We start from the raw sequence: 17567 nt of genomic DNA, 5'->3' as shown, positions 1-17567 counted from the left end.
GTTGGGGGCCATCCCATCCGACTTAGGTGCAAGCAATGCCGCCACAATCTGTACGAGGCTGAGGCCTTCCAGTGGTGTGCGAAACTTGTTGATCGAGGCCATGTTCCTCTTCAATGCCTAGGACTGGACCTGCTCCATGGCACTGTGAGTCCACACAAGGCCATGTACTTATCCGTGCAGCAAGAGATTCCGGCACAAGACCAAGAGGATGTGCAGTCCATTACTGGCTGGGATGCCCTGGCTGCAGAGCCAACCGTGAGCTCCAAAGTGGGACATGACTGACAACAGGATACCAGTCTACTGGCCCACATGAAGGCCACCTACAAGACCCGCCCTGAGATCGAGGACCTGCTCAACATCATCAGGGGCAAGGGCGGCATCATACCCTGCAAGAAGGCCGACACAGGTGGTGGAAGCCATCGGTACAACGTCCACGGATGGAAGGGCGGCCTCAAGCTCAGGTGTCCACTCAAAACATGCAAGGACAGACTGACCACCAAACAAGCATTTGAATGGTTCGCCCAGCTCGTACAGGATGGCCATGTCAGCCAGGAGGCACTGGGGTTCCACCCAGTGGCTGCCCCAGTCCTGCCTGCTATTGCTCCTGTCACTCGGGACAACTATGTGGGTGATACCTCCACATCCACCACTGACAGTCAGCTACTGGCTCCACTCAACCCTACCCCCACCATCACTGGGGTCCCATCCCAGCAGGTCATCCATCTCAACTCTGACCCCCCTACCTACCGGACCACATGGATCAAGGGTGACGGCAACTGTATGTTCCATGCCTTTGCCAAGGCCTGGCCCAACCCAATCTTCCACACAGAGGTCAGAGGCAAGGCCATCGAGTGGATGCGCTCTCACCCTCAAGACTTTGTCAACTTCCTCCCCTTCCGGCATGGTAAGCAGCTCACTCTCGACACCTACCTCCATGAGATGGCACAGGATGGGTGCTATGGTGATAACCTCACCCTCCAGGCAGTGTGCAAGGCCTTCAGTGTCACTGTCATGGTGCTCAAGGACGAAAACCATCAATTCAGCTGGATGGGGGTCAATGACCACCCACCCCAGCGCCGGGTCTTCTGGTTCTACCTTCACAGGTACCACTACGAGAACCTCCTCCTGCCTCGGTTTGTAGTGCTGTAGTACGTATCCAAGTAGGAAACAGTCGGAATGAATCACACTCACCACTCACCAGAAGCTGCATGACTGGCCAAGGTGCATAGCCCATGATCAAAGCTAACGTACCCTCTCAAGGAAAGTGAACCATGTGTCCCTGACATCCCTGAGTCTGCGGGTTGAACCAATGGATGAGGGGTGACCGACGCCTCAAGGCTCACTGCCATCTCCACCATAGGCCCTGCTGTGAACGTCTTCCAAGGCTTGTGGGTACGGACTTATGCCTAAATACCCTGACAGATAGAGTTCACTGACGGCCCCTGACACCCCTGAAGACCCTGAGAGCACTAGGGTCACACCCGAAGGATTCTGGCGAGATACTCATACAAGGAAGTGAAAGTCAGTGGGTGACCTGATGCTACCAACTTCCAGGGCCCGTAGCTCGTAAACTAAGCTTGACTCCCCTGACTCCCATGGTGCGTCTGAAAGCCCTCCCGAAGGGCTTTCAGATGGTACCCTGAAACCCTGCAGGGTCCGATTTTTTTGAAAATACCCAATACCGGCACCCCCATATAACCCCCTAACCCCATAGCCCCCTAACCCCATATAACCCCCATAACCCTTCCAGAACAGAAAACTAAACGGAGGCAAATTCATGATTTTCACCTCACTTTCCGGTCCTGACCAGAAGCAATAATGACGACGTGTCCATTCAGAGTAATATTGTAACGCACCCCGTCTTCCCTGAGCGTCTGGCAAGAGTAAAGATGTGGTGGGGGTGGAGGTGAAGGTGGAGGTCGCCCAGCCGAATTTGCCTCTCAGACGGGAGCTGTCTTACATCCCTCACACTCTCATGGCCATCCTTGCGCCTCCGGGCGGCCTCTTTGCCACGCTCGGCGACGCGGTTCTTGTCGAGGACTTCGATGAAGAGGTAAGTGCAGCGCTCGCCGCATCTGCGCCTGAAGGGGATCTGGCCGGTGCCCAGGACGGCACCATCGTCTGTCATGGACTCATCCAACAGTCTTCTCACCTTCCCTCCCTGTCACCACACTGTCGCTTACACCAGATTATGGACCTCTACATCGGCATTGGCGAGCATTCGGGCGGCCTGGGCTACCTCGATGGTCGCGCGCCCGAGCTATCGCTAACCCTCGAGCTCGTCCCCGCAGCTACAGAAGCAGCGTCTGACGAGCATGCTGGGAAGCGGCGCATGAGGCGGAAGGAGAAGGCCAAGGCGGTCGAAGGCGTTTCCATCGACATCGTCGTGACACAAGACCCAGGAGCACTGCGGAGCCGCAGCGGCGAGACTGGCAGTGTGCTCTGGCGAAGTAGGTATGTACCACTACACATTCGTCCACCTTCCCCCTCGCCTCGGCGGAGCGTTCGTCCTAGCTCACGCCAGCCTCCACCTCGCCCGACATATTCTTACGCAGGCCATCTTTCCTCCGGTCGCCCCGCTTTTATCCATGCAGGCGCTCGCATCGGCTAAAGTTCTCGAGCTAGGGGCCGGCACTGGCGTTCTTGCGTCTCTCATCGCTCCATTGACAGCGGAGTATACGGCCACTGACCGGCGGGAGAATCTGAAGCTGGTGCAACGGAACGTGGCTAACAATGCCTCTGCGACCGTCAAGATTGCGTCCAAGATATTGGACGGGAACCGATCGCCAGCGACTACAGAGGAGCTTGACTGGGAGCAAGTCTCGGCAGCACGTGCTCGAGCGCAGGTCAAAGGGGAGACGTACGCGTTGCCTGCTGGTTCGCCTGGCGCAGACGCCGATCTGGTGCTCGGGGTCGACTGCATCTACAACGAGCACCTGGTGCAGCCGCTCGTCGACACACTTGCAGCTGCTTGCTCACGAGGAGCCGTAGCCTGGGTGGTTGTGGAAAAGCGGTCACCTGAAGTGGTGAGTCGGACCGAGGTGATACAGATTTGAGTACCCAAACATCCGGGCCAGGGGATGATATGCTGTGACGCCTGGGGTCGACGGCGGCGAGGTTACATATGGCTCCCGCCTCCTGTCGTCTCTCTTCAGCGGAAGCTGCGCGTGACCTCTTACATCATTGAATATGTTTGCTGTCGCGCAGACTCACGCCGCCATCACGCGACAGTCACGTCCCCACTCAACTTCGAAGAAAGCTAATAGCAGCTGACGCTCTTCCTGGAAACATGGATCAGCGATCGGGCGGGGTTTACCGTCATGCGCTTGGGAGACGATGCTATGGGAAGCTGGGAAGGAGAGAGGGGCCGCTGGGTCGGTTGGATCGGGTGGATCTCTGACAGATAACCTCGGGGCGGCGAAGCCGAAGCTGCGCTTAATGATGGCGTCCATTCTTTCCGTGGGTGTGAAGAGTCCCTGGCGAGGGAGACGTACAAGCCCACACGCCGCCATGGTCTCGGCCGATGTCATAAGTGTGGCCGGCGCGGCCAACGCCACGGAGCAATCTACCTAATTACAGTACATTGCTTGGTGTTATGAGAGTGACAAAGTGTCGAGCATGAACTCGGAGCGTGACTTGTCATTATGACTCAACGGGGGGGGGGGAGGGAGGGAGTGTGGATTGTTTGTTTTGGCGTGTCGGAACGCGCAACCAAGGGATAGAGAGGGGGACGAGTGACGGATGGATGTGCATGTTTACGTTTATCCAGGAAGAGACGCGTCTTGATCTTGGGTTGTCTCCCTGCAGTGCCTTGAGGATCTTGATGAAGGCTCAACTCTGCTACTGCTCAAAATCCAATTAGTCCCCCATCGGCCCCACTCATGCATGCCAACTACCCAAGCCGCTACCTGGCGCAGTTTGCACGCAGCTGTACTGTACATACGCCGCACACCGCAGGCAGGGTTCGGATGGCCTGGCCGAGGCGATTCGAACGCCGAGGGATGCCGAGGGATGAAGATATGAAGAGCAACGGAGGAGAGGCGGAGGAAAAGGGGGGGGGGGTGACGCGGGTGTGGAGACGTGCCGAAGGACCGGAGGAGGGGGCATGCGCGGCATGTGAGTGCATGTAAGCCAAGGCCGGACCGGAAACTCAGGAACATGTCTTGAATGGGAAGACAGGGACGAAGAACGGGGGTGGCAGCTTGGAGGGGCATCAGAGGAGAGGGAGTGCAGACTCATCAGGGCGAGATTGAGGGGCTCAGGATCTGTAGTGGACTTTTTTAGGGCACCAGCACCAAACAACAGTCTGTGCTCGGTCTCGTCTTGCGCCTGGATGGATGCTCCCTCTGGCCGTACGCCGTGCCTCATCCCGGCGGCCACACACAGCACCCACATCGCGTCTCTCTCCACCCCCCACGCGTGAGATGCTCTCCTTGCTCGTCGTTCGAATGAATGGCAACTCGCCATCTCTCACTCCCTTCTCATCATCATCCATCTCCTCCAGCTCCCCTCCTCCTCCCCGCCCTTCTGCTCCGTCGCTCTTTACTCCCCCATTCTCCTCCTCTCACTCCTCCTTCGGCCATCTCACACCTCCCAACGCCCATCCTTCTCTTCTTCACCCCTGCACTTCCCCCGCACCTACACGCTAAAGCCCCCACGGTCACACGCACACATTATCAACAGCTTGTGCTACTCTTGTCTCTCTTGACTCGTCTTCTCCTCTTCTATCAAACAAGGTCAGTATATTACAAACCAACTTCCCGTCATGACACAACATCACAAATCATCACTCCTACCCCAACCGCGGTGGCGTCGCGACTCTTGGCCTTGAACAGGAGAGGAGCGCGAGTGACGGCGGTGCAATGACTCCCCTCCCTTTCCACCCCTTTGTCCGTGCTGACGCCTCCGCGCCTCCCCTCATTGTCCCATCCTTTGCATCTTTACTACGTCCTCGTGCATCCTCCTCCATCTTTCTCTCTTGCCACTCCAGCCAAATCAGCCATCATGTCGACTGCCGTGACTGGAGCCGTTGGTCCACCCGCGCCGGCCGCGCCGTCCCCCTCGCAGCCCCAGCAGTCGTCGGTTGCCCCCCCTCCTCAGTCCTCCGAGAGGCCTACCCCTTCGTCAAGCAACACTCCGCCCCCTCCATCCTCCTCGGAGAGGCCCTCCCCCAGCACCACCGAGCAGCCATCTACTCAGCAGCCTCCTTCGACCACCGAGGCCCCTCCTTCTACATCTGAGCCGGCCTCGTCATCTGTCACCTCTTCGGCCGCCCCCTCCAGCCAGACCTCGGTTGTCGTGGTGACCAGCACCAGATCGTCCTCGTCTTCCGCCAGTGCTTCGCTCTCCTTCTCCCAGTCGTCCACCTCTACCCTCACCCAGACCAGGACTGTCAACCAGAGCGGCCCTGCTCTTAACACGTCGGGCCGTGCCAGCCAGTCTGCCGACGCTGCCAGCGCCGGGACCGGATCCAGCTCGGGCCTCTCCGGCGGTGCTGTGAGTAGTTCTTCCTTTCCAAGCGCCGAGCGCATGTTTCAAAGCACTTTCACTGACCACCCTCCTTGCAGATTGCCGGCATTGTCATTGGTGTTCTCGCTGGTCTTGGTCTGATCGCCTTCCTTGCTACCGGTTACCTCCGTCGCCGCTCGCGTGCTCGCCGTACCGCCAACCGCTCCTCCATGTTCGAGCCCTGGCAGACGGCCGTCGCGACCGAGGACCCCGGCTACGAGAAGGCGTACCCCATGGACACTCAGCCTTCGTTCCCTCCCGGTGCCGACCAGTTTGACCCCAACTATGGCTACCAGCAGGGAGGCTTCCAGCAGTACCCTGACGCTGGTGCGTATGGGCCATACCCTACCAACCAGGGCCAGTTCGCTGCTGCTGGCTACCCCGATGGCGCTGCTGTTGGCGCCGCTGGTGTCGGTGCCGGCATGGCCACTGCTGGCGTTGGTGCCTACGGCGTCCAGCAGCAGCAGGGCTTTGAGGGTCCCACTTCGCCCATCCAGAACCCCGCGGATGCTCCTCACCCGATGTCGCCCCCTGCTTCGTCTGCGGGTCACAACGGTGCTGCCGTCGCGGCTGGTGTCGCCGGCGCCGCCGGCGTCGCAGGTGCTGCCGCTGCTGGGGCAGTTGCCTCAGGCTCGAACGTCCCAGAGGGTCTTCACGATGGCATGATGGTTCGCGTCAAGGTCGGCTTCGTTCGCTCCCTTGAGGACGAGCTTGGTGAGTTCTCCTCGACATCTTTATGCTGTGACCGTGTTGACCCCGTTTTTAGCCATCACCCAAGGCCAGCAGCTCTACCTGCACACGACCTACGACGACGGCTGGTGCCTGTGCGAGGACGACGCGCACAACCGCGGCGTTGTTCCCGTCAGCTGCCTCGAACCCTGGACGCAGTAAATGTGTCCACGGTGCGTGTCAAAAGGCGCGAGCTGCGCACATGCACACGCATTTGCTTTCATCTTCCTCGACCTCCCCACCAAGTAGATGCGTGTATGGCCTCCCCACCTGCACTAGCCAGCTGTTTTACCCACCACCACCATTGCTGGGCGGACGGCGTGTACTGGTGCGCATGCCTGCAGGTAGACCCTGCTGTCGCCCAGTCAACGGACACTCCTTTAGGTATATTGTTAGGATGTATGGTTGTTGCTTGGCGGGTCGGGAGGGGTGGATGGAGGTTTGCGACATGACGCGGAGACGAAACACGCGCGGGTACACGGGTGCTGCTCAATTGAAAGCTTGTTATTATATACGACGGCTGTGTGTGCATGCGCTGGTCCGCGGGGAGGACCAAAATCTAGCATGCAACCAACACCCAGGACCTCATGCATGCAAAGTAGGTAGACCTGTCGAAGGCGCAGGGTTGTCGCCAGAAGCTGCGCCGGCACAAAGCATACCGATTGCCCGATAGCCGCACATATTGCGACGCCCCGTGCCTCCCACCTGCCTCCACCGGAGCAGACCACTTGGGACCACGGTCCGCGACCAGAATTCTCCTTCCTTCGGTATCACCATGATCCCCGTCTTGGCCGCCGTCGCCGCCCTTCTCGCCAGCGTTATCATGTTCGGTTTCGGCAAGAAGCGCTTCAATCCCGCAGGTCAGGTGAGTGTGTGCGGAACATGGTGAGGGTGTCAGAGTGTGGTCGTCGCCACTGGCCTTCAGGAGATAGGAGACAGCTTGGAGGTAGGCGCATGAAGGCCTGCCGACGCTGCCCTACGCCTTTCGCGCCGCCGCCATTGTCGCCGTTCTTACTGTTACCGTTATGCCGTCCTCGCTGCCTTTCCTCTGGCCGCGCACAGACACAGACGCGTACTGACACCAGTTCTGCTACGTCCCCGGCGGGTCCGCAGGCCTCGGCAAGTCGCTCGCGGCTGAGCTTGTGCGTCGTGGCGCGCACGTCGTAATTGTGGCCCGTGGCGTTCAACGCGCACAAGAGACAGTCGAGGAGCTCAAGGTACGTTCTGTAGTCCTAGTCGCGCGCAGCCTTCATCCGTGCTCGCTCGCTTCCGCACGTGCGCACTGTCTCACATCAGACCCTGGCCAAGCCTGAGCAAAAGGTCCTCTTCGTCAACGCCGACCTGTCCGACCAAGAGTCGTCGGCACGCGCGCTGAGCGACGCTGCCGCCGCGTTTGGCGGGCGTGCACCTGACCATGTTTTCCTGTGCGCCGGTATGGCGCGGCCCATGCTCTTCATCGACGCGAAGCCTGAGGACCTTAAGAGCGTAAGCGTTGTAGAGGGGGGGTGCTGATCGCAGAACTTTGACGGCGTGTACTGGGTTTCGGCGTGGACTGCGCATGTGAGCTCCGAGCGCCGAGCACTGCGGAAGCTGACTCCAGGCGGCGGTGCAGATGATGGTCAAGCAGAAGGTGCAGGGTTCCATTACGTTCGTGTCCTCCTTCCTCGGATACACAGCGTTCGCCGGATACACGACTTACACACCCGGCAAGTTTGCCCTGCGTGGTGAGTTTCCGAGTTGCATCTGTTTCTGCAGTCCAGTGGCTCCGCTGATTTTAGGTCTCGCGGATACGCTCCGCAACGAGTTGCTCATGTTTGGCATCAAAGTGCACTTGTACATGCCGGCGGGCATGTTGTCACCCGGCTACGAGGAGGAGAACAAGACCAAGCCCAAGATCACGCAGAAGATCGAGGAGGGTGACGCGCCGATCAGCTGCGACGCGGCGGCCGCCATCCTCGTCAAGGGCCTCGAGCGCGGCAACTACCAGATCACAAACGACTTCGTGACGGAACTCGTGCGCGTGGGCGCCAAGGGCGCGGTGCCAAGTAACGGCTTGTTGGACATCTTCTACGGAATCATCGCGGCGGTGAGTCGTGTGTGCGTGTAATAAGCTGACGGCAGATTGGCTTGCCTATCTGGCGCCGCATCACGGACAGCCAGGTGCGCGCGGCGGGCAAGGAGGTCGAGGCGGGCCTCCAGGCGCGCGGCTTCTACGCGTAGAATCATAGAGCTCGTATGCAGGATACATCTAGGCGTGTGTGAGACGTGAAACCCGGGATTGCTGAGAGAGCACATCGCTACTCGGCCTTCTTGAAGTACGACGAGGTGACGGCCTGCCCCGTGACGAGGTTGAAGACGGATTCGCCGGCCCCAAGGTAGCCATCTGCGATAGAGCGAATCGACGACTCAGGGATCTGGGTGGTGTCGGGGCTGTACGGGTGAAGTGAACAGAGAGAAGAGGCGGAGTGGGAGGTAATGTAAAAGGCAGCGAGAAGTGAAGGACCAGACGACAAGACCCAGGAAGGGAGTTGAGCGTGTGCGGAAGTGGGAGGAGGGCAGGCGCGATCCATGCGGGGGCGAGGATGAGGAGAGGAGCGTCAGCATACTCGGCAGCGTGGACCATTAGGCGGCGAGGTTCCTAACGCATATCGTCTCGCCGGCGACGATGGGCTGCCGCCCACGCCACCGCCATCGACACGGTCAACTCACGCGAACCCAGTTGTCTTCTTGACGCCCGCAAGGACGGCCGAGATGGCGAGCGCGTCAAAGCCGAAGTGGAAAAGGCGACCGAGCATGGCAGGCGAGAGTAGATGGTAGCGGCCGAAAGAGTCGAGAAACAGCAAACGCAAGCAAAGCAATGAGCGGTAACGAGATCATAAGCTCTTGTGAGCCCTCAAAGATCGGCCGGAATCCGCACGCGTCGCGCCGGCGCAATGAGCGGAGATCCATCTCCGTGCCCCATGGGGCGGTGGCGACGGGGTCCGTCGTCGATCCCTCGACAACCGCCACCGTTGTCTTAGCCCGCGGGTTGAATGCTGCATCATCTGCATCGGCCCATCACCAAGAATGAAGCTTGACGCACGACAGCTCGTCGCCCGCGTCCTTCCGCGCCGCGAAGATCCTCCGCCCCCGTACTCGCAGCGCGACCCCAACTTCCCCCCCTCCGAACCCCGCGCTCCGGCCCGCGCCCCCGGCGTCCCACTCACCCGCTCCCTCTCGCCGCGCCCCCTCCTGCCGTCTTCGGAGCCCGAACGGCGTTATGCACCTCTATCCACGTCTTCAACTCACCTTATCCCATCGCCGGCCCCTCATTCACCCCCACCTGCAATTCAATCACCCAGCTCTGTGCGCTCGCACCCACCCCACATCGAACGCTCCCAGCCTTCACCGGCGTACACGCCCTGCACGCCGCGGCACGGCCCCGCGTCGTTCTCCACTCTTCCCGTGGCGCTCGTGCACCGCATCCTGATGCTGGCGCTTGATCCCTCCGCCACGCCAGACGTCTGGGCATGGGATCTCGAAACGGAGCGTGTGCGCCGTCTTCACTGGCTCTTTCTCGACGTCCGCGCAGTGAACCGCCGCCTCTACCTCAGTACGTTGACCCTCCCCCGGTGATCTCTCCCCTGGTGATCTCACTGACAATAGTCGCCACATCCATCCTCCGCGACCGCCTCCTCCCCACATACACCGCGCGCCTGCACGTGCACTCGTCCGCTCCTCTGCGGCCGGGCGCGGACGCCACAGGCCAGCCCGTGTTCGCGGCCCGCTCGCGCGAAGCTGCGGTGCTCGACCGCTTCGTGGCGATGCGCCTCGGCGAGGATCTGCGGCGCCTGGAAAGCACGCTGTCGGAAGATAGCGGCGAGGAGGAGGTGCTCTTTGCGCGCTTGCAGCCGGCCGCGCGCGTCGAGGACCTCCTCCTCCACTTGCCTCCACACCTCATCACTCCGCCACCGGCCGATGGTCGCTGCCTAGGCGAGCTCCGGCAGGCGCTGCCCCTCCCGCATGCGCATGTCGCAGTCACCCTCAGCCCGCTGTGGGCGCAGCTGTGGCTCAGCTACAGCCCCGTTAACGTGCCAAATACGCGAGGCGGGCGGGCAGGACGCAGCCTCGTCGTTGAAGTGCGTCGCGAGAAGAGTCCCGAGGTCATGGTCAAGGCGTTTAGCCAGGCCCTCGAGTGGCTCAGCCGCGGGCGCATTGCCTGGGGATGGAGCGTCCGCTCCAGCGGCTAGTTGCTTCCTTTGGGCTGGACGTGGCTAATGCTGTGATTAATGCGTATGTTGCTACAATGTAGGATGTATGTCTTGGCTGCTCTTCGACTCCTCCACCCACTTGCGCACGGCTTTGCGGCTCTCGGCGAGCGTCCATGCCCTGCGCCAGCGGTCCTCTCGTGCCCTCTCGTCTTCTCGCCCGTCCGCTGTGGCGTCAAACTCGACTGGCGCACAGCCCCAGTCGCGCCACAGCTGCACGATGGTGGCGCACACTGGTGCGACGTCGTCCCAGATCACGTCGAACAGGAGATACCACCCTTCTGGGAGAGCAATTTGGCGCAAGCGCGTAGCGAGGGTGATGCTCGCTACGGCGAGCACATGAGTGGGTTGTTGGGCGTTGAGGGGCGTGAGGTGGCTGAGGTGAGCACAGTGCAGGCCGAAAATGGGGAAGGCACAGTGAGCTTAAGGATTTCCCCGCACTAAAGGAGAACGCGATTGAGAAGCTAAAGCGATCGTGTTGTGAAGGACTCACGCATCATTCAGGATCGACCAGCATAGCTGTGCTACCCCGTCGTCAAACACAAGATCAAGAATCTTGAGATAATTGATCACATGCGAGTATGGTAGGTCGACCTGATGTGAGCCTCGGACTACAGACAATGCCACCAACCTGCATGTTGAACCCAAGCCGCTTGAGCACCTGCAGCTCGTTATATTGGATCGCCTCCTTCCCTGTGGTCAGCTCTGCTGTTTGCTCAAGGGATGTGCTTCAGTGCCCTGCAGCCCAAGTTCGACCAAGTCGGCCAACTCACACTCCCAAAACACCGTCGAGTGAAAGCTGGGGATGGAAAACGAGAAACCCGTCCATATTTCATCGCCCTTTGACCCAGGTCGGAGGTTTCGGGGCAGAGGAGTTCCGGCAGGAAGGGAGAGGAGGTGGCGCACTCGCGCCTGTAGAAACATGTAGGTGTTGATGATGTCCCGCAGTCGTGCAGGAGTTTCATTTAGCTTTGTTGCGAGGTAAAGACACGAGACGGATAGATCCTGGGGTGAGCGCTGGTATCTCCACCGTAGTCGAGGAAGGTACGCACATTCACGCCAAACGACGCCAGCGACGAGACGTAAAAAAATCGATGGAAGACTACCTGCGCCGTCGCGAGTGTGCTCTGCGGTCTTCTGTTAGCTGGGATCTGGTCTCGCAACTCACAGCTTGAGCATAACGCCCGCCTCTTGAATCATCATGCAGCCCACCGCGCGCAGGTCGGCCTCGAGACGCGCTGGCACCCCGTCGGCGCGCGAGGGCGGGTGCGCAATCTGCCGCGCCGTAGCGAGCGGATGGGGTGTGGGCGGCATCGCAAAAGCGAGCGGCGGGGGGGCAGGGGGCGGGGCGAGCGGGGCACAAAGACTGAGGTGGAGATGAGAGGATCAACATTTCAGTTAGCCGCGACAGCGGTGGACACCGATGGTGGAGGCTGTCGGAGAAATCCCTGAAATGCGCAATCAATTCCACGTGGCAAAAAGTTCAGATGCACTGTGGTCGTCAGAGCAGCCAGAGCAGACAACGCTGTTGTTTCACTTGCCACCTACACCACTAATAGAATCTAGACCATGTCCGACGACGACTGGGGTGCGTTTTTGTGGAAGAGGAATATCAGTGCTGACGGCAGACGTTGACGAGCCATCCACCGGGACCCTCGACGCCTGCGCCGGTCGTTCCGCGCCCGTCACAGAACAAGTGGGCCGGCGAGGATGAGGAGGAGGTGGGTCTTGGCACGTGGGAGAGGGCGGAGGCGGAACGCGCGAGGCTCGGAGTTGGGGAGCGGATGCGAATGGGGTGCAGAGGTGGGATGAGGAGATGTCGGAGGTGTACGTGATGCGCATTGTCCACTGCGGCCTGTGCGATGCGTTCTCCTCCGTGCCTCAGTACCTACAGACTCTATCACGCCACGCGCATCTTGCGTGGCCCATGGCTTGCTCCTCTTGTGCTCCGGCCGCTCGTCCCTCATGTCTCTATCCCTCGACTTCGAGTTAGCTAAGCTGACGGCAGGACGACTGGGATGTCTCCGACAGCGAGAAGAAACCAGCGCCACCCAAGAAGAGCGCTGTGACCGCTGCACCGCCCAAGAAGAAGATGACTCTCAAGCAGAAGCTCGCGGAGAAGGAGAAGCTTGCTGCGGAGAAGAAGGCGCGCGGCGGCGAGGACGACCTGATCGACGAGCGGACGGAGCAGGACCGCCGCCGTGAGGCGCGCGAGAAGGAGCTCGAGGCCGACTTGGCCGTCGCGTCTGATCTTATGGGTGGCATGGAGGTTTCGACGAGTGAGTCTGAGATGGGCCGTCGGGGCTGTTGGCTGGGTTGGCTTTGGCGTCCAAGATCGCCACGACCGCCAGCGGCTCGGTAAGCAGTAGCAAGAACTCTCTCGACTTGGCTGGAGGTGCTACAAAGCGCTTGCTCATGAGAGAGCCTGCTTTCTCCCGATAACAACAACCATAACAGCAGTGCCAAACTAACCTCAGGCGACGCGCTCAAGGCCGCTCTCTCCGCCAACCCGAAGACCAAGGCCGACTTCACCGAGCTTTCGACCAACATTGTGACCGCACTTATCAAGAAGCACGAGGACAATGGGCTTTTCCCCGCGTTCGTTGAGCAGCTGGCCAAGGAGCTTTGCGGGAGTCTGTCAGCCGTGCAGACGCGAAAGGTCTCGAGTGCGCTCAGCGTGCTGGGCAACACGAAGCAGCAGGAGGAGCGTGACAAGGCGAGCGGGAAGAAGAAGGTTAGAATGATCCCGCCTTGCACCGTGCCATTGCTTCAGCAAAGTTCGATGCTCACACTACAGGCCTCTACTAAGCCCAAGCTTGGCGCGACGAAGGTCCTTGCCAAGGTTGACCTGGACACGTATGACGACGTCTTGGAGGACGACGACTTTATGTAGTGTCGCTGGTTGTGTCGGTAGACCTGATGTAGAGAGTGCGCTAAGGAGCTGCGAGGTAGCATGGACTCTGAGTGGGCTGAGCGGGCTGAGCGGGCTGAGCAGGCTGAGCGGATTGAGCGGTCATGACCGGCCCCAGTGAGGCCAGTGAGGTGTGGAGAGCGCCTCACCCCATGCCATACCTACCCATAGCGCCCTCGAATTGCCACCCAACGACTCTGGCCTGTGACCCACGCCACATATGCGGCGATATCGAAACTCCATTCGTCGTTCGCCCACATTAGTGTACCCTTTAAGCTGTCGCAGCAGAGCCGATAATTATCCTTTTGCTAGGGTTAGCTGTTCTGACAGTGAGGATCATATCCGAGTCGAACAAATTGCTAGTTGAAAAAAACATCCTACCCCTTCTTCTCGTCTTTAAGGCGTTGAAGAGAATTTCTGGAACACTTCCGCATGCGGAACAATCTCTACTACTTTTGCTCCTCCAGCCTCTTCCAGTCGACCAAATCCTTGCATGAAGTCAGCAAGAAGAGGAGGGGCTACCAGCCGTGACAGCTGTGTCATTGCAAAGGTGTAGCGTCGAGCTTGCTCAGCTGTCCCATGCGTCCATCATTCAGTGCACCCTTGATTCACCAAAGTGCAACGGGAGGGCCAGATAATGCTGACGTAACAACTCCAGAGAGCGATCATGACGCTGCCCTCGCCGATTGCTGCGAGCTGCGAGGAGGGCGCTCATCATCCATCTTGATCTTGCTCTTCCTTCCTCCTATTTCTCCATCTTCAACTACCCGGCTTCAGTCAACAATGTCCGCAGGACTGCCGAAGCGCATTCTCAAGGTACGTTTTTCCTCTGCCACCTCCGCCTCGCCCCGCTCCATGCCTACCGCTGTGAAGGTTGTCCGCGAATTGAGCTGACCGTGTCTCACCCGGCCATTCCCTCAACCATTATCTTGCTAATGCCGACCCACTTCACTCCACGTCGCAACGTCCTGGGACTACCTTTACGCGCTCCCCACTTGATATCCCGCTCGTTTTTTGCGCCTCGACTTGCCCATTTCGCATCGCAATCACACTGAAACCGACTTCTGATACCGGACACGGTGGCGCCAACGTCTCCCTCGCTCTTCTTGACACCATCGCCCCTTGACCCACGCGTTCTGCTGACGATCTACTCATCGACTGCTTCTTCCAACTCCCTTTTGGCTTCTCGCTTGCCGACCATCCCTCTGCTCTCCACCCCGCCAACGCGGTCCACTGCTCGAATCCTTTGTCCTGCAGGAAACGGAGCGGCTCATGTCCGACTCGCCGCCCGGCATCACTGCCGCGCCGCACGACGACAACCTCCGCTACTTTGACGTCACAATAGCCGGCCCCGACCAGTCGCCGTACGAGGGTGAGTGTAGCCCGGTGTCACCCCGTCGTCCTGGAGAGGGCTAACTTACCCTAGGCGGTGTATTCAAGCTCGAGCTTTTCCTGCCGGAGGAGTACCCCATGAACCCTCCAAAGGTCCGCTTCCTCACAAAGATTTACCACCCCAACATTGGTGCGTGGCCTTGACCATCTTCCCTCCTCTGTTGCTCATCCACAGACAAGCTTGGGCGCATCTGCCTTGATATCCTCAAGGACAAGTGGTCGCCTGCTCTCCAGATCCGCACTGTCCTCCTTTCTATCCAGGCGCTCCTCGGCGCGCCAAACCCCGACGACCCGCTTGCCAATGACGTCGCCCAGGCGTGGAAGGAGAACGAGAAGGCTGCTATCGCCGAGGCCCAGCAGTGGACTCGCAAGTGGGCATGCTAGACCCGATTCCATGGTAGATAGAGATGCTTCCCATTAGAAGCAAGAGCCTTTTCTCAACGGTCATGTCAGACATCTTTGTATCTGTGTCAGTGCGGGAGCCATGTTCGTCACCCCATGCCTCGTGACACGTATTTACCAAGCAAACTATCGGCATGCATTGTCCTAACAGCCACGTCTTCAATCCCATCACTCCGTGCAATCGTTATCATGTCTAATCTTACACGTTACACGGTTCTATCGCTTCTCCTGGGGATACGTTGATGGACCGGCGTTGTACGTTGACGGACCGGCGTTGTACGTTGCCTGGCCGTAGCTGGGCGGGCCTGCCGCCTCAGTCTCGGGCGCGTAGTTGTTAAACGTCCCATGCGGAGAGTATTCGCTCTCGGGACTCTGCAGAATGTTCTGCTGTTGCGGGTTGATGAGACGTTGCGGCGTCGGCACTTGGACTGGTGCAGGCTCGTGGGGAATCGTCAGTGGGGCCGGTGTCCCGTAACCTTGCGCGCCCGTGTATTGGCGCTCGCCCGTAGGCGACGTGGCCGCGCGCCCGATCGCGCCGAGGCCGTCGTCGTAACCCGTATTCTGGTACGGGTCTGCCGGAGCGGGGTGGACTCTCGGCCCGGGGTCCTGGTAATGGTGGCTGTCAGACGACCCCGGGCCCCCGCTAAAATAATCGTTGGGTCCGCGCTGGCGCGTAGGAGAGGTCATGCCTGCCGCTGCGACGGGCGGGTATGTCGGCCCCTGGTTGTAGTCGTAGTTTGGCTGCGCGTACGGCTGCTGCCCGTATGATTGCTGCCCGTATGGTTCCTGCCCGTATGGCTGGACAGGGGCCGCGGCATACGGATCGTAGTCTGGTGTCAGCGGCGCTCAAAGGAGATCGAGGCGACAAGGCATTCCAGCCCGGGCGAGCCAACTCACAGTTGTCGGCAATCTGTTCCCGTTGGCCAGCGTAGCCGTACTCGTTGCGCGGCTGGTCAACGCCTTCGCCACCCGCACCAACGCCGGCGTTGCCCGCGGTCAGCATCGAACTGCCAGTTGATGGCTGTCTCCGTACTCCAAGAGTCTGGCCGTAGCTTGTCGGAGGAGCAGCAGCCTGAGCATAGGGGTTAGGCGTACCATTACGGCGCCCGTAGCCGACACCAACTCCATGCACGCCCGTGCCAGTTTCGACCGGCGGCGCATCATACAGGTACTTGTCCTCGGGCGGTCCAGGGTTGAGAGGCTCGCGCTCGAACGGCTGGAACGACGGGAGGTCCTGCTCGTATTTACGGCGCTCCTCGTCGCGGATGGCGTGCAAGCGCATGTCGTGGTCGCGACGGTATGAGTCAAATTCGTCGTCGTTGTCGCGGTTCTTCTTCTTCTTCCGCTCCTCGCGGCGTGAGCCACCACAGCTGCAGCAGCAGTTGGCCATACCAAACGCGCAGATGGCGACCGAGCAACACACCCAGGCGGCGAGAGTCATCCAGACGGCCGCCCCGATCTGGGCGTTGGCACCGCTCATCTTTCCGATGGCGCCCTTTGCGATGAAGAAGATGGCGAGATCGAAGATGAAGGCTATGAGCGTTGCGGTCGATGCCAGCGATGCCATGCATGTCGGGAAGCACACCATGTTGAAGCCAGGAATGAGATCGATGAGAGCCATAATCAGGCCGATCCCAGCAAAGCCGAGACCAACAATGTGCAGAACGAGCACATAGGTGAGGTACTTGGACACGGCCGAGGGAATGTTGATGAGGCTTTTGGGGATGTTTAGGACGGTGTTGAGGTCTGAGCGTTAGTTGGACGAGCGTGTCAACATAGGGCGATCCGTCTCTCGATCTCTCACCAAATGAGTAGCCAACTTGGGGGCCGACACACTCTTCGATATCACCAGTAGTGCAGAAGCCAAGTGTTCCCAAACGGAGGACGCCCTTGTACTCGCCGGCTGAGAAGTTTGCCTGGAGGAAGTACAGGTTCTTGAGGAGCGGGGTGTTAAACGAGACGAGCGCGAGGAGGATCACAGCGGCTAGCAGCAGGAGGACACCTGGTAGCCTGGCCCCCGCCGACATGATGATTGTAAGCGGCGGGGATTGATGGGGTTGAGGAAAGGAGAGGTGGGGGGAGAGGAGAGGAGAGGCGATGAGGGGCCAGATGAGTTAACGATGAAGGTGAGACGGAGAGATGATAATGAGGAGGAGGACAAGGAGGAGGATGGGTAATGAGGGTGGTAGATGAGAGGATGGACGACGGTGTGTGTGACGCCAGGGGAGTGCTCGTGCCGGTCACGCTATAAAGTGGGATGGAGGCAGGTAGAGTGTGGGGCCAGGCGGGGGTGGGTGAGTGCGAGGCTGGGTCGTAAAGGCAGGGCGATGTGTCGTTGGTGAAGCGTGACGAGTCTAATTGAGAAAAGAGTTTCGGCC

General features: G+C 59.7%; 9 protein-coding genes across 9 annotated transcripts; 6 read left to right on the top strand and 3 right to left on the bottom strand.

The window, feature by feature from the left end:
- Positions 1–780: 780 nt before the first annotated feature.
- On the top strand, positions 781–1149 carry COLE_05518 (uncharacterized protein; the record flags this gene model as incomplete). Its single annotated transcript, XM_018420577.1, has 1 exon — positions 781–1149. The coding sequence occupies one exon, from the start codon at positions 781–783 to the stop codon at positions 1147–1149; it is 369 nt and encodes a 122-aa protein (XP_018275039.1).
- Positions 1150–1975: 826 nt separating this feature from the next.
- COLE_05517 (uncharacterized protein) lies at positions 1976–3056 on the top strand (the record flags this gene model as incomplete). The annotated part of the gene is made up of 3 exons (XM_018424637.2): positions 1976–2053; positions 2189–2454; positions 2525–3056. The coding sequence occupies 3 exons, from the start codon at positions 1976–1978 to the stop codon at positions 3054–3056; spliced, it is 876 nt and encodes a 291-aa protein (XP_018275038.1).
- A 1948-nt stretch (positions 3057–5004) lies between these two features.
- COLE_05516 (uncharacterized protein) lies at positions 5005–5610 on the top strand (the record flags this gene model as incomplete). The annotated part of the gene is made up of 1 exon (XM_018424636.2): positions 5005–5610. One exon carries the CDS (start codon positions 5005–5007, stop codon positions 5608–5610), a length of 606 nt encoding a protein of 201 aa, XP_018275037.1.
- A 1402-nt stretch (positions 5611–7012) lies between these two features.
- Positions 7013–8457, top strand: COLE_05515 (uncharacterized protein; the record flags this gene model as incomplete). Its single annotated transcript, XM_018421213.2, has 7 exons — positions 7013–7102; positions 7323–7454; positions 7534–7722; positions 7756–7797; positions 7838–7961; positions 8016–8323; positions 8359–8457. 7 exons carry the CDS (start codon positions 7013–7015, stop codon positions 8455–8457), a joined length of 984 nt encoding a protein of 327 aa, XP_018275036.1.
- Positions 8458–8534: 77 nt separating this feature from the next.
- On the bottom strand, positions 8535–9032 carry COLE_05514 (uncharacterized protein; the record flags this gene model as incomplete). Its single annotated transcript, XM_018425649.1, has 2 exons — positions 8535–8667; positions 8947–9032. 2 exons carry the CDS (start codon positions 9030–9032, stop codon positions 8535–8537), a joined length of 219 nt encoding a protein of 72 aa, XP_018275035.1.
- Positions 9033–9705: 673 nt separating this feature from the next.
- Positions 9706–10466, top strand: COLE_05513 (uncharacterized protein; the record flags this gene model as incomplete). The annotated part of the gene is made up of 2 exons (XM_018420032.2): positions 9706–9829; positions 9883–10466. 2 exons carry the CDS (start codon positions 9706–9708, stop codon positions 10464–10466), a joined length of 708 nt encoding a protein of 235 aa, XP_018275034.2.
- A 51-nt stretch (positions 10467–10517) lies between these two features.
- COLE_05512 (uncharacterized protein) lies at positions 10518–11798 on the bottom strand (the record flags this gene model as incomplete). Its single annotated transcript, XM_018421045.2, has 6 exons — positions 10518–10860; positions 10978–11078; positions 11116–11177; positions 11258–11489; positions 11537–11618; positions 11653–11798. The coding sequence occupies 6 exons, from the start codon at positions 11796–11798 to the stop codon at positions 10518–10520; spliced, it is 966 nt and encodes a 321-aa protein (XP_018275033.1).
- Positions 11799–14667: 2869 nt separating this feature from the next.
- On the top strand, positions 14668–15171 carry COLE_05511 (uncharacterized protein; the record flags this gene model as incomplete). Its single annotated transcript, XM_018424635.2, has 3 exons — positions 14668–14767; positions 14822–14917; positions 14963–15171. The coding sequence occupies 3 exons, from the start codon at positions 14668–14670 to the stop codon at positions 15169–15171; spliced, it is 405 nt and encodes a 134-aa protein (XP_018275031.2).
- Positions 15172–15832: 661 nt separating this feature from the next.
- COLE_05510 (uncharacterized protein) lies at positions 15833–16810 on the bottom strand (the record flags this gene model as incomplete). Its single annotated transcript, XM_018421197.2, has 1 exon — positions 15833–16810. The coding sequence occupies one exon, from the start codon at positions 16808–16810 to the stop codon at positions 15833–15835; it is 978 nt and encodes a 325-aa protein (XP_018275030.1).
- Positions 16811–17567: the final 757 nt, after the last annotated feature.

Source organism: Cutaneotrichosporon oleaginosum (assembly GCF_008065305.1).
Source record: "Cutaneotrichosporon oleaginosum strain ATCC 20508 chromosome Unknown ATCC20508_contig04, whole genome shotgun sequence".
Lineage (NCBI taxonomy): Eukaryota > Fungi > Basidiomycota > Tremellomycetes > Trichosporonales > Trichosporonaceae > Cutaneotrichosporon > Cutaneotrichosporon oleaginosum.
This window is presented reverse-complemented; position numbering and strand designations above follow the sequence as displayed.